General features: G+C 42.4%; 1 protein-coding gene across 8 annotated transcripts in view; it reads right to left on the bottom strand.

Annotated features, from left to right (window-relative positions):
• LOC139379040 (rap1 GTPase-GDP dissociation stimulator 1-like) overlaps positions 1-12278 on the bottom strand; it is a 53108-nt gene that overhangs the window by 23368 nt on the left and 17462 nt on the right. For 5 of the 8 annotated variants that reach the window (XM_071121770.1, XM_071121768.1, XM_071121771.1 and 2 more), the window contains 3 exons: positions 11934-12080; positions 7558-7686; positions 7022-7147 (listed from right to left, as the gene is read on the bottom strand). In XM_071121770.1, the coding sequence (XP_070977871.1) occupies positions 7022-7147; positions 7558-7686; positions 11934-12080 (402 nt within the window). The remainder of the gene's footprint in view (positions 1-7021; positions 7148-7557; positions 7687-11933; positions 12081-12278) is intronic. The other 3 variants (XM_071121775.1, XM_071121774.1, XM_071121773.1) reach the window with 1 other exon arrangement.

The raw sequence follows: 12278 nt of genomic DNA, 5'->3' as shown, positions 1-12278 counted from the left end.
GTTAATGCGAGTGTAGCGAAATGCTTGTGCTTCTAGTTCAGACAATGCAGTAATAACCAACGAGTAATCTAACCTAACAATTCCAAAACTACTACCTTATACACACACACACAAGTGTAAAGGGATAAAGAATATGTACATAAAGACATGAATGAGTGATGGTACAGAACGGCATAAGCAAGATCCAGTAGATGGTATCGAGTACAGTATATACATATGAGATGAGTAATGTAGGGTATGTAAACAAAGTGGCATAGTTTAAAGTGGCTAGTGACACATGTATTACGTAAAGATGCAGTAGATGATAGAGTACAGTATATACATATGATGAGAAATGTAGGGTATGTAAACATTATATTAAGTAGCATTGTTTAAAGTGGCTAGTGATATATTTTACATCAATTTCCATCAATTCCCATTATTAAAGTGGCTGGAGTTGAGTCAGTGTGTTGGCAGCAGCCACTCCATGTTAGTGGTGGCTGTTTAACAGTCTGATGGCCTTGAGATTGAAAAACAGCTTCTGTCTCTCGGTCCCTGCTTTGATGCACCTGTACTGACCTCGCCTTCTGGATGATAGCAGGGTGAACAGGCAGTGGCTCGGGTGGTTGTTGTCCTTGATGATCTTTATGGCCTTCCTGTGACATCGGAGGGTGTAGGTGTCCTAGAGGGCAGGTAGTTTACCCCCGGTGATGCGTTGTGCAGACCTCACAACCCTCTGGAGAGCCTTACGGTTGTGAGCGGAGCAGTTGCCGTACCAGGCGGTGATACAGCCCGACAGGATGCTCTCGATTGTGTATCTGTAGAAGTTTGTGAGTGCTTTTGGTGACAAGCCAAATTTCTTCAGCCTCCTGAGGTTGAAGAGGTGCTGCTGCGCCTTCTTCACGATGCTGTCTGTGTGGGTGGACCAATTCAGTTTGTCTGTGATGTGTACGCCGAGGAACTTAAAAAAAAACTTACTACCCTCTCCACTACTGTCCCATCGATGTGGATAGGGGGGGGGGGGTGCTCCCTCTGCTGTTTCCTGAAGTCCACAATCTCCTTAGTTTTGTTAACGTTGAGTGTGAGGTTATTTTCCTGACACCACACTCCGAGGGCCTTCACCTCATCCCTGTAGGCCGTCTCGTCGTTGTTGGTAATCATGCCTACCACTGAAGTGTCGTCCGCAAACTTGATGATTGAGTTGGAGGAATGCGTGGCCACGCAGTCGTGGGTGAACAGGGAGTACACGAGAGGGCTCAGAACGCACCCTTGTGGGGCCCCAGTGTTGAGGATCAGCGGGGTGGAGTTGTTACCTACCCTCACCACCTGGGGGCGGCCCGTCAGGAAGTCCAGTACCCAATTGCACAGGGTGGGGTCGAGACCCAGGGTCTCGAGCTTGATGACGAGTTTGGAGGGTACTATGGTGTTAAATGCTGAGCTGTAGTCGATGAACAGCATCCTCACATAGGTATTCCTCTTGTCCAGATGGGTTAGGGCAGTGTACAGTGTGGTTGAGATTGCATCGTCTGTGGACCTATTTGGGCGGTAAGCAAATTGGAGTGGATCTAGGGTGTCAGGTAGGGTGGAGGTGATATGGTCCTTAACTAGTCTCTCAAAGCACTTCATGATGACGGAAGTGAGTGCTACGGGGCGGTAGTCGTTTAGCTCAGTTACCTTAGCTTTCTTGGGAACAGGAACAATGGTGGCCCTCTTGAAGCATGTGGGCACAGCAGACTGGGATAGGGATCGATTGAATATGTCCGTAAACACACCAGCCAGCTGGTCTGCGCATGCTCTGAGGGCGCGGCTGTGGATGCCGTCTGGGCCTGCAGCCTTGCGAGGGTTAACACGTTTAAATGTTTTACTCACATCGGCTGCAGTGAAGGAGAGTCCGCATGTTTGGGTTGCGGGCAGTGTCAGTGGCACTGTATTGTCCTCAAAGCGGGCAAAAAAGTTATTTAGTCTGCCTGGGAGCAAGACATCCTGGTCCGTGACGGGGCTGGTTTTCTTTTTGTAATCCGTGATTGACTGTAGACCATGCCACATACCTCGTGTCTGAGCCGTTGAATTGTGACTCTACTTTGTCTCTATACTGATGCTTAGCTTGTTTGATTGCCTTGTGGAGGGAATAGCTACACTGTTTGTATTTGTTCATGTTTCCGGTCACGTTGCCCTGGTTAAAAGCAGTGGTTTGCGCTTTCAGTTCCACGCAAATGCTGCCATCAATCCACAGTTTCTGGTTTGGGAATTTTTTAATCGTTGCTATGGGAACGACATATTCAATGCACTTTCTAATGAACTCGCTCATCGAATCAGTGTATTCGTCAATGTTGTTGTTGGACGCAGTGCGGAACATATCCCAGTCCACGTGATGGAAGCAGTCTTGGAGCGTGGAATCAGATTGGTCGGACCAGTGTTGAATAGACCTGAGCGCGGGAGCTTCTTGTTTTAGCTTCTGTCTGTAAGTAGGGAGCAACGAAATGGAGTCGTGGTCAGCTTTTCGGAAAGGAGGGCGGGGGAGGGCCTTATATGCGTTGCGGAAGTTAGAATAGCAATGATCCAAGGTATTACCAGCCCTGGTTGCGCGATCGATATGCTGATACAATTTAGGGAGTCTTGTTTTCAGATTAGCCTTGTTAAAATCCCGAGCTACAATGACTGCAGCCTCAGGATATGTGGTTTCCAGTTTGCATAGAGTCAAATAAAGTTCGTTCAGGGCCATCGATGTGTCTGCTTGGGAGGAATATATACGGCTGTGATTATAATCGAAGAGAATTCCCTTGGTAGATAATGCGGTCGACATTTGATTGTGAGGAATTCTAAATCAGGTGAACAGAAGGACTTGAGTTCCTGTATGTTGTTGTGACCACACCACGTCTCGTTAACCATAAGGCATACGCCCCCGCCCCTCTTCTTACCAGAAAGCTGTTTGTTTCTGTCGGCGCGATGCGTGAAGAAACCAGCTGGCTGCACCGATTCCGTTAGCGTCTCTCGAGTGAGCCATGTTTCCGTGAAGCAAAGAACGTTACAGTCTCTGATGTCCCTTTGGAATGCTACCCTTGCTCGGATTTCATCAACCTTGTTGTCAAGAGACTGGACATTGGCGAGTAGTATGCTAGGGAGTTGTGCCCGTCTCCAGAGCCTGACCAGAAGACCGCTTTGTTTCCCTCTTTTACGACGTCTTTGTTTTGGGTCGCAGGCTGGGATCCATTCCGTTGTCCTGGGTGAAAGGCAGGATCCGTTCCGGGAAAGTCATATTCCTGGTCGTACTGATGGTGAGTTGACGGTGCTCTTATATTTAATAGTTCTTCCCGACTGTATGTAATGAAACCTAAGATTACCTGGTGTACCAATGTAAGAAATAACACGTAAAAAAACAAAACTGCATAGTTTCCTAGGAACGCGAAGCGAGGCGGCCATCTCATGGACTCTACAAGGTGTTGAAAGAGCTGCTGGCCCATGTTGACTCCAATGCTTCCCACAGTTGTGTCAAGTTGGCAGGATGGACCATTCTTAATTCGCTCAGCAGCCAGCCTCAGCCCAGCAGCTATGGATACGAGAACCACTTCACTCCAATAAGCAGTTACCAAGGCCACAGCTGACTCCACATAATACAGGCCCGACTCCTGTGAGTGAAAATAGACCACTGTACATTAAACTGATGACAATCCCCCTTTAAAATATCATATACTGTCCCAAAACAAGGTTAGCTTTCTACTTGGCATAAGAGCATTTTTTAAATGCACACCACTTTTTCTGTATGCTTATCTGACATGTTAGCATGGCTAATGTAAAAATAACCATAGGGATGCATTCCCTAGCTATGCTAATACAACATTAGCATTATAATTCAACACTACATTTCTGCACCCTAGCCATCATTTTCATATACCTCATTCTCCCCCTTCTCATTTCTTTCACAAGTTCTCGCTCTTATTTATAATAAAAAAATAAAAATAAAAAAAAATAAAAACTGTATACCTATCTATTCAGCCATCTATAGTTGGCAGGATATATTGTGTTGGCATATTGGTTGTCAGGGGAATGTGACGTCATAATGTAAATGTGTGTGGATCTGAAAATGTTTTCTGCATACTGTATTATAGGTGGAAGATTGATACTATTGGTTCACAGCCAAGCTTTGAATACCAATTATTATCTGTATTTGTAAAAAAAATAATTTAAAAAAAGTAATCCTTGACAAAAATCCTTGACAATGTCAAATAACTCAAGCATAGATTGGTCACTTTTCTTTCTAATTTGGGACACAAAAAGTAAAGACCATGAGTAAAGGCATCCACATGATTCCCAGCCGAAACGGTTTGTGCATAGACAGTATTATGACGGCAATTCTGTTAGGTTTTGGACTTCGGCAAGGTTTTTTGGGTGGGAGGGGGGGCTGTTCCGATCACAAAAATGTTTGAGGCAAGCCGAAATCAGTAGCCGAAGTCCACGTCTTCTCGTCGGCGATTGGTCAAAAGAAGGGATCATTCAACGAATCGCCTGTTGTCATTCAAAAGAGAAGACTTGTCCTCATGCAATTTTTTTCACTTGAGAAATAAATCCTGCATCAAAACATCCTAGTCAAATGCAAAATCCCCTCGACAAAATGTAAAAATTATTTACAGATTTGAGTTCTTACACTAATTCGGACTACTTTGAGTTTGAGGAAGTGTATACTGGCTAGGGCGTACCAATTATTTTTTTTAAACAGTACTTTAAAAAAAAACAGTACTGCTGCTCTTTTCTCTTTTTTTCAAGCGTAGATCTTTTAAGGGAGTATGCGAGGTAGGTAGTAGGTGCCAGGTGTACCGGTTTGTGTCAGGAACTACAACGCTGCTGGTTTTTCAGGCTCAACATTTTCCTGTGTGTATCAAGAATTGTTTTATTTAACTAGACAGAATGGTCCACTACCCCAAGGACATCCTGCCAACTTGACAACTGTGGGAAGCACTGGAGACAACACAAGCCTGCATCCCTGTGGAACGCTTTCGACACCTTGTAGAGTCCATGCCCCAACAAATTGAGGCTGTTCTTTGGCCAAAAGGGGGGAGGTGCAACTCAATATTAGGAAGGTGTTCCTAATGTTTGGTATTCTCAGTGTATGCTAATATATGCTACAAATACTTTTACATTTGCATGAAATTTTACTGGTCGTATAGACATATTTAGCTAAATGCTTGTGTTCCTAGGGCCAACAGTGCAGTAGTATCTAACAATTCACAGCAACACACACAAATCTAAAAGTAAATGAATGAATTAAGAAAGACATTTCAGGAGGAGCAAACAAATGTCCTTGTTTTTTTAAAGAAAATATATTTTTATCCATTAACATCAAATGATCAGAAATACAGTGGACATAGTCATTTACAACATTAACAATCGTAGCTGGAAACGGCTGATTTTATGGATTATCTACATAGGCCCATTATCAGCAACCATCACTCCTGTGTTCCAATGGCACGCTTTTTTTTTTTAAAGGTATGGATCAGCTTTAATATTGCAAATAGATTGCTTCCATCAATGTAATTGTCTGCATCATATCCAATCACCCATATATTTTTTGGTAAATATACACTTTTTTTTTCAATTTTTAGAATATACCTTTATTATTCCTCGCAAACACAACCACCCCTCCCCCAATTGGAGTAAACTAATGAACAATAACACTTATGTATAAAACTGACACATTACACATTTTAGACAATATATTTTACAATAGTTACTGTTTTTTTTAATCCTTCCTCTTTTTCTGATGTCCATCCAGTTTGATTTCTATTTGTAACTGCGCAATATCACAACATTTGTTGTGTTAGCTAATCCAAGTTTATCCTTTTAAAAAGCTAATTGATAGCACAGCTGAAAACTGTTGTCCTGCTTAAAAAAAGCAATAAAACTGGCCTTCTTTAGACTAGTTGAGTATCTGGAGCATCAGCATTTGTGGGATCGACTACAGGCTCAAAATGGCCAGAAACAAAGACTTTTCTGAAACTCATCAGTCTATTCTTGTTCTGAAAAATTAAGGCTATTCCGAGAGAAATTGACAAGAAACTGTTGATCTCGTACAACGCTGTGTACTACTCCCTTCACAGAACACGCAAACTGGCTCTAACCAGAATAGAAAGACTGGGACAAATACATTAGTGTGTCTAGTTTGAGAAACAGTCGCCTCACAAGTCCTCAATTGGCAGCTTCATCAAATAGTACCCGCAAAACACCAGTCTCAACGTCAACAGTGAAGAGGCGACTCTGGGATCCTGGCCTTCAAGGCAGTGTTGCTCTGTCCAGTGTCTGTTCTTTTGCCCATCTTAATCTTTTTTAATGGTCCGTCAGATGTTCTTGGTCACCTCCCTGACCAAGGCCCTTCTCCCCCGATTGCTCAGTTTGGCCGGGCGGCCGGCTTTAGGAAGTGTCTTGGTGGTTCAAAGCTTCTTCCATTTAAGAATGATGGAGGCCACTGTTCTTGGTGACCTTCAATACTGCAGAAATGTTTTGGTACCCTTCCCCAGATCTGTGCCTCGACACAATCCTGTCTCAGCGCTCTACAGACAATTCCTTTGACCTCATGGCTTGGTTTTTGCTCTGACATGCACTGTCAACTGTAGGACCTTATATAGACAGGTGGGTGCCTTTCCAAATTATGTCCAATCAATTGAATTTACCACACGGTGACTCCAAGTTGTAGAAACATCACAAGGATGATCAATGGAAACAAGATGCACCGGAGCTCAATTTCAAGTCTCATAGCAAAGGGCCTGAAAACTTATGTAAATAAGGTATGTTTTTATATTTGATATAAATTTGCAAAAAAATTCAAAAACCTGTTTTTGCTGTGTTATTATTGGTTATTGTGTGTAGCTTGCTGATGATAGTATTTTATTTAATCATTTTAGAATAAGGCTGCAACATAACAAATGTAGAAAAAGTCAAGGGGTCTGAATACTTTCCGAAGGTAATGTATAGTGTATATTTAATATTTATAACCTGACTTGCCGGTCTTAATTGCCCCTGTGGGGATAAAGAAAAAGTTGTATTGAATTACCATTCTCAGCGAGTGGAGCCAGGACCTCAAAGATCATCTCCTTCTTCTCGTGCTCTGCCTGCTTCTGGAACAGACGTACCAGCTCCTCAGCGATGTTCGTGGAGGCAAACTGTTCCTTACTGGACTCTGCAGAAATTAAGTTAAATCAAGATGAAATGACTGGTCCAGGCGGTTTGTGCGCAGGCCAACTTCTGTGTTCATTCATTTTCATACCGAGCGTACGGCATGATAACGATCAAAGATTCGGCACCATGCTAAAGACATACACACCGGAATCAGTTCTGTCCATGGAGTCCAATATGTGAATGTTCAATATGTCCAATATGTGAATGACAGGAGAGTCCACAGCTCAACTTTTATTGCTCAAAGCCCAGGCCCCAGAGAGCATGGTATAAAGCTGAACTAAGTCCAGAATGGCGGGGTGGAAGTATTCTACTCAATGTACCGTATAATTCATTTAGAATACATTTTCTTTGGTTTATGCCCAAAATACATAGTGACCTCTCTGATCAGCCCTAAGATGTCCCACTACCCACCGAGCTCAGCCAAGTTTCCGAAAGCGATGAGGCACATCTCTGTAAGAGCCGTGTTGTCTGAGTGGAGCCCCAGCAGCTTCACCAGGGTGGGGATCACCCCCATGTTGATCAGCTGGGCCTGCAAGGAGTCTGGAGAGGACACACAGGAGATGAGGATAGGTAAGAGTACTGCCATCTAGTGTTTGGGAGGTTGAATTACAATATGGCCACAAAGATCAGGGTGGGCAGTGTTAGGCAAATTAACTAAACAGAAACACCCTGATGTGTGTGTGTGTGTGTGTGTGTGTAATTTATGAAGGCACTATTGTCTCAGCCCTAAAACGTAGAGAGATACATTGGGCTATGAAAAAGACTGTCTGCCAGCCTTGCTCTGCCAGAAAACACACACCCACACTAGTCAATAATATAATTAGAAGTGGAAAAGCTAATGGAATGTATAAAGCCAAACGTCTTGAAATCAAGTCTCAAGAGGATTATAAAAAGGCAATTTCTAAAAAAGGGAAATTAAGTTCATGCAAACAAGGAAACAAATTTGCACATTTGAACTACCATTTGCTAAATGTAGACTAGCTATACAGAATATATTTTTTTCATATACAGGATATCAGAGTGCAGATGTATTTCCCTGGTTGTAGTGAGCTCTGGAAAACCAGCTAGAAGAGCCTAGAGAGGAAAGATAAGAAAAATAGTTGATTAAGTTGACTTTAAAAGACTACCAATACTGACAAAATGGGCAGAGAGAGAGAGAGCGAGAGAGAGAGAACAAGAAGAAAAAGGAGAAGTTAAAGAAAAGAAGAATGGGAAAGTGATGAGACAGAGGTAGACGATAAAAGGCTAGAAGGAAGGAGGAGAAGCAAGTGAGTGAGAAAAGGAAGTAAACCAATTGAAAAATAGTTATATTAGTGAATTATTAAGGGTTCTCTCTGAAATACAAGCTGACATTTTTTGCTGGTACTTATTGAAAACAACCACCATCAATTGTCATCCGCCAGAACTGTTATTCACTCAAAACATTAGATCCTAACCATAATCCACAATAGGCCTCGACACGAGCAGAGCGAATTCCAGAAACATAAACCAACTTGGGTCAAAGTTTACATTTACACAAAAATATTGATTTCTATTTCTTCAATTTGCACGGACGCTGTAAAAACCAGTGGACGTGCAGAGCTTCTATTAATGTTAATGAAGGTTATATTAGCTGTGGTGACAGTTTACAAACAGCCAGCTGAAGGAAATGGGCCGCTGGCGGCCACAAACTCATTTGCATTGCGTAATTGCAAAAATGCTCCGGCCCTCGCTGTGGTGCGCAGAGCAGACCAACTCCATTACTCTGACGTAATGGTTCCGTATATCAGCGGAGAGAAAGCGGTTTCTCTCCTCTTCACCGTTCCAAGGACGTGTAGAGCATGCGGTATTTGTATGTATTATTTTCAACCATCAACTTTTTCAGCCTTTTGAGTGGTGACATTTGAGACAGCGTTTGTTTTATTGTAGCCGATGACAGGGCTTGGAAACAACTCTAGGCTACATTTCACACCTAACCTCGTGCAAAATAATTCAAACTTTATTTAATAAATTACATTTATAAACAGTGTTGAGCAGGACGTAATTGCACTTAGCATTTATGTTACAAACTTTGTTATTACGTTTACTTGCATTATTTTCTCAACTTTGGTATAGAGGCTACATGAAGTGTGTCTCGTTTTTCTCAAACATGCTTTTCATGGAGCAGCAATAAAAACAAATGGCCTTATTCAAAGCTAAACAGATTGGAGGCCACAACCAACCATAACTGACTAATGGAGTCAAAACATGTCTGTGTGTGAGATATTTGAATCTGATTTGAATCCAATTTGACTTAAGTCAAATCAGGCTTTGCTGAGCTCCGTGAAATGGTTTGATTTAGTGCAGTGAAAGCGGTGCTTGGCAGCTGAGGCTAAATGTCAGTGTCACCGGAAGTAGCACCGCTTCAAGCTGAGGACAGTAACTCGCATGGAAACAGAATTCCACACATCGTGGAACATTGACTTGAACGGGGTTGGCCGTTCTACTAACTCTATTTCTGTGTAACCACAGCACTGTTTAATGTCTGATGATCTGATCGCAGATCATTAGGTTTACGAAGAAAATCCTCCTAGCTCCATGTTTGATTGGGGGAAAAGAACAAGAGTTGTCGCTGACTTGCATGTACCTCCCCTGAACGCCACATTTTTGCTCACATTTAAGTTCTCAGTCTATTTTCAACGGGAGGACAAAAGAGTTGGCGAGTGACCTTGGACTGGTCAGAGATCGTACAGGAGAAGACATATGCATCTTGCCCCCGCGGAGGAGAGAAAGTTACAGAACTTGGCCCATTCATTAATAATTTACATTATTCAGAGAGGAGCAGTACGTCGTGGAACATTAGGGTGTTTTCATTCATGCAAACCGTTGCAAAATTGTTTTGCATCAGAACAATTCATAAACAGTTTATGGGACAAATTCAGCGACAACTCCCTGTTTCGGCCCATTTACTTCAGTTTGGTTCCTGGTAATCTCGCTTAACCCAGAACTAAAATCTTGTGTAATTTGATCAGCTATGGCAATTCTGGGTCTAAACACCAGAATTAACGCTGCTCATTATCCTACGCATTCTACACCGCCGCAACAGATTCTTCAGTTTACGTGCAGAATCGTATTCTTCGGTTTATGCACAGAATCTGTGATGAGGTCACTAGTGAATACACTCCTGGGAAACAAATAAGACCAAAACTCAACTTTCTGTAATCCAACTTGATGAGGGTTCCACAGCAGCTACTTGAAATGCTTTACATGTAGACTCAGCAATGACATCATACCCAGTGGGGTGACTTTCTGCTTACCGACCTCAACCAATTTCAAATCTGGCATGACTGACACTTGACTATTGTCTCTTCCCAATGTGGGCAGGCTTCAAGTGAGGACGCACATTGGGAAGAGTCAATAGTGGCTGTTTTGGTAGATTTGATTTGTTGTTGATGTCTGTAAGCAGGAAGTGCCCCCCCCCCCCCCGCTGTGTATGATGTCATATTGCAGAGTCTACCCTTAAAAAGGTAGTGTTAAGAGTTGTGCAGTAAAGATACTTGCAAAGGAAAATGAGTCACTGCTAATCCCCAGTGGCAAAATCATTGCATCACAACAAGACTAGTTAATTAGCTAGCACAGTTAAACGGTTCTAAACAATGTGTTCATTTGAATGAAAGATTCATATTTTATGGTGAGTCTATGTACGAGTCCAAAATGGCACCCTATTCTCTGGTCAAAAGTAGTGCACTATGTAGGGAATAGGGTCCAATTTGGAAGGCGGCCTAATTAAACTGGAACAGGTGCTGGAAGGTTGACAGCAGAAGTGATCCATATTGATTACGCCGGACCTTGCACCTGGATAGACCATATAGGCTTAGCAAGGAGGGTTGTGGGAGAATAGGCAATCTAACTAGAAAACAAGAGAGTGCTGTGTAAAGGGGAAGAAATGGCTGCAGTATAAGCTGTAGGGACACCATCACCACCTACCACCAATTACAAGGACAAGCAGTCTCTGCTTTAAGAGGAAAATTACCAAGGCCTCAAGCAAGATACAATAGAAAGCAATGGAAGCGGACTTGAAGCAGACAGACCACTCTCCAGGGAACAGATATTGAACAATCCTCTTTATCACTACCTCCTGTCACCATGGTGAGTAAAGGCTGAGTAATATAAAACTTGAACATTGGCTAAAATCTAAAATTTGTCAAGACATTTTTAGACTTCAAAAACAGTCGGCTAATGAGTCCATGCCCATACACCATCTATTATAAAGTCCCAGTTGTGTAGATCCAGCTATATGGAAATAACAATTAGTTTGGATTTGAGGCATATAGCAGCTGCAAAAGCTAATGGAGGTCCACATAAACAAGCACAACAGATGGCCTGGGACGTGGACTCGTTTCGCCATTAATTACATTTTAGGTCTGAAAATATCAGACAAAACTTTCCTTTTTAAGTAAACTATCACTTTAAGACTGGATAAAAGCTGTCAACATGACGTTTAGTACAGTCACCAACACTGCCAAAGTAGGGCGGCAGGTAGCCTAGCGGTTAGAGCATTGGGCCAGCAACTGAAAGGTCAATGGTTTGAATACCCGAGCCGAAAAGGTGAAAAATCTGTTGACGTGCCCTTGAGCAAGGCACTTAACACTAATTTCCTCCAGGGGCGCCGTAATACTATGGCTGACCCTGTAAAACAACACATTTCACTGCACCGATCCGGTGTATGTGACAATAAAACATCTCACTTGATCTCAGCTTAATTCTTTAAAAAGTTTACTCTGTTCAGATTGGTTAATTTAGTTTATCCGGGGGGAGTTTGTTATTACCATTTTCATTGCTATAGTTCATCAGCATGCCACAAAAGACAGTCAAGAGCTTTCCATTGTCCGGGTCAGTATTTTGGGACAGTGACTTTATGTGTCCAGCTACTATCTGAGCCCCTCCCGCCTGGTCAACTGCACTCCTGCCCTCATCTGCAAAACAAAGAGGTCAGGGGGACATCAACAAAGAAAAACCACAAAAATCACAACAAGCAACCTGGAAAATAAATCAATAGAGAGAAAGTTAAGCAAGCAGTAAAAAAATAAAATAAAATACACAATCACAAAAATGCTATTTAAATTTAACCATAAATAATGATTCATCAGAACATGGAAAAGGAGAGGCAAAAA

This window comes from Oncorhynchus clarkii, chromosome 21 (genome assembly GCF_045791955.1).
Source record: "Oncorhynchus clarkii lewisi isolate Uvic-CL-2024 chromosome 21, UVic_Ocla_1.0, whole genome shotgun sequence".
NCBI lineage: Eukaryota > Metazoa > Chordata > Actinopteri > Salmoniformes > Salmonidae > Oncorhynchus > Oncorhynchus clarkii.
Note: the sequence above shows the minus strand (reverse complement) of the source record. Positions and strands in the feature narration are given on the sequence as shown.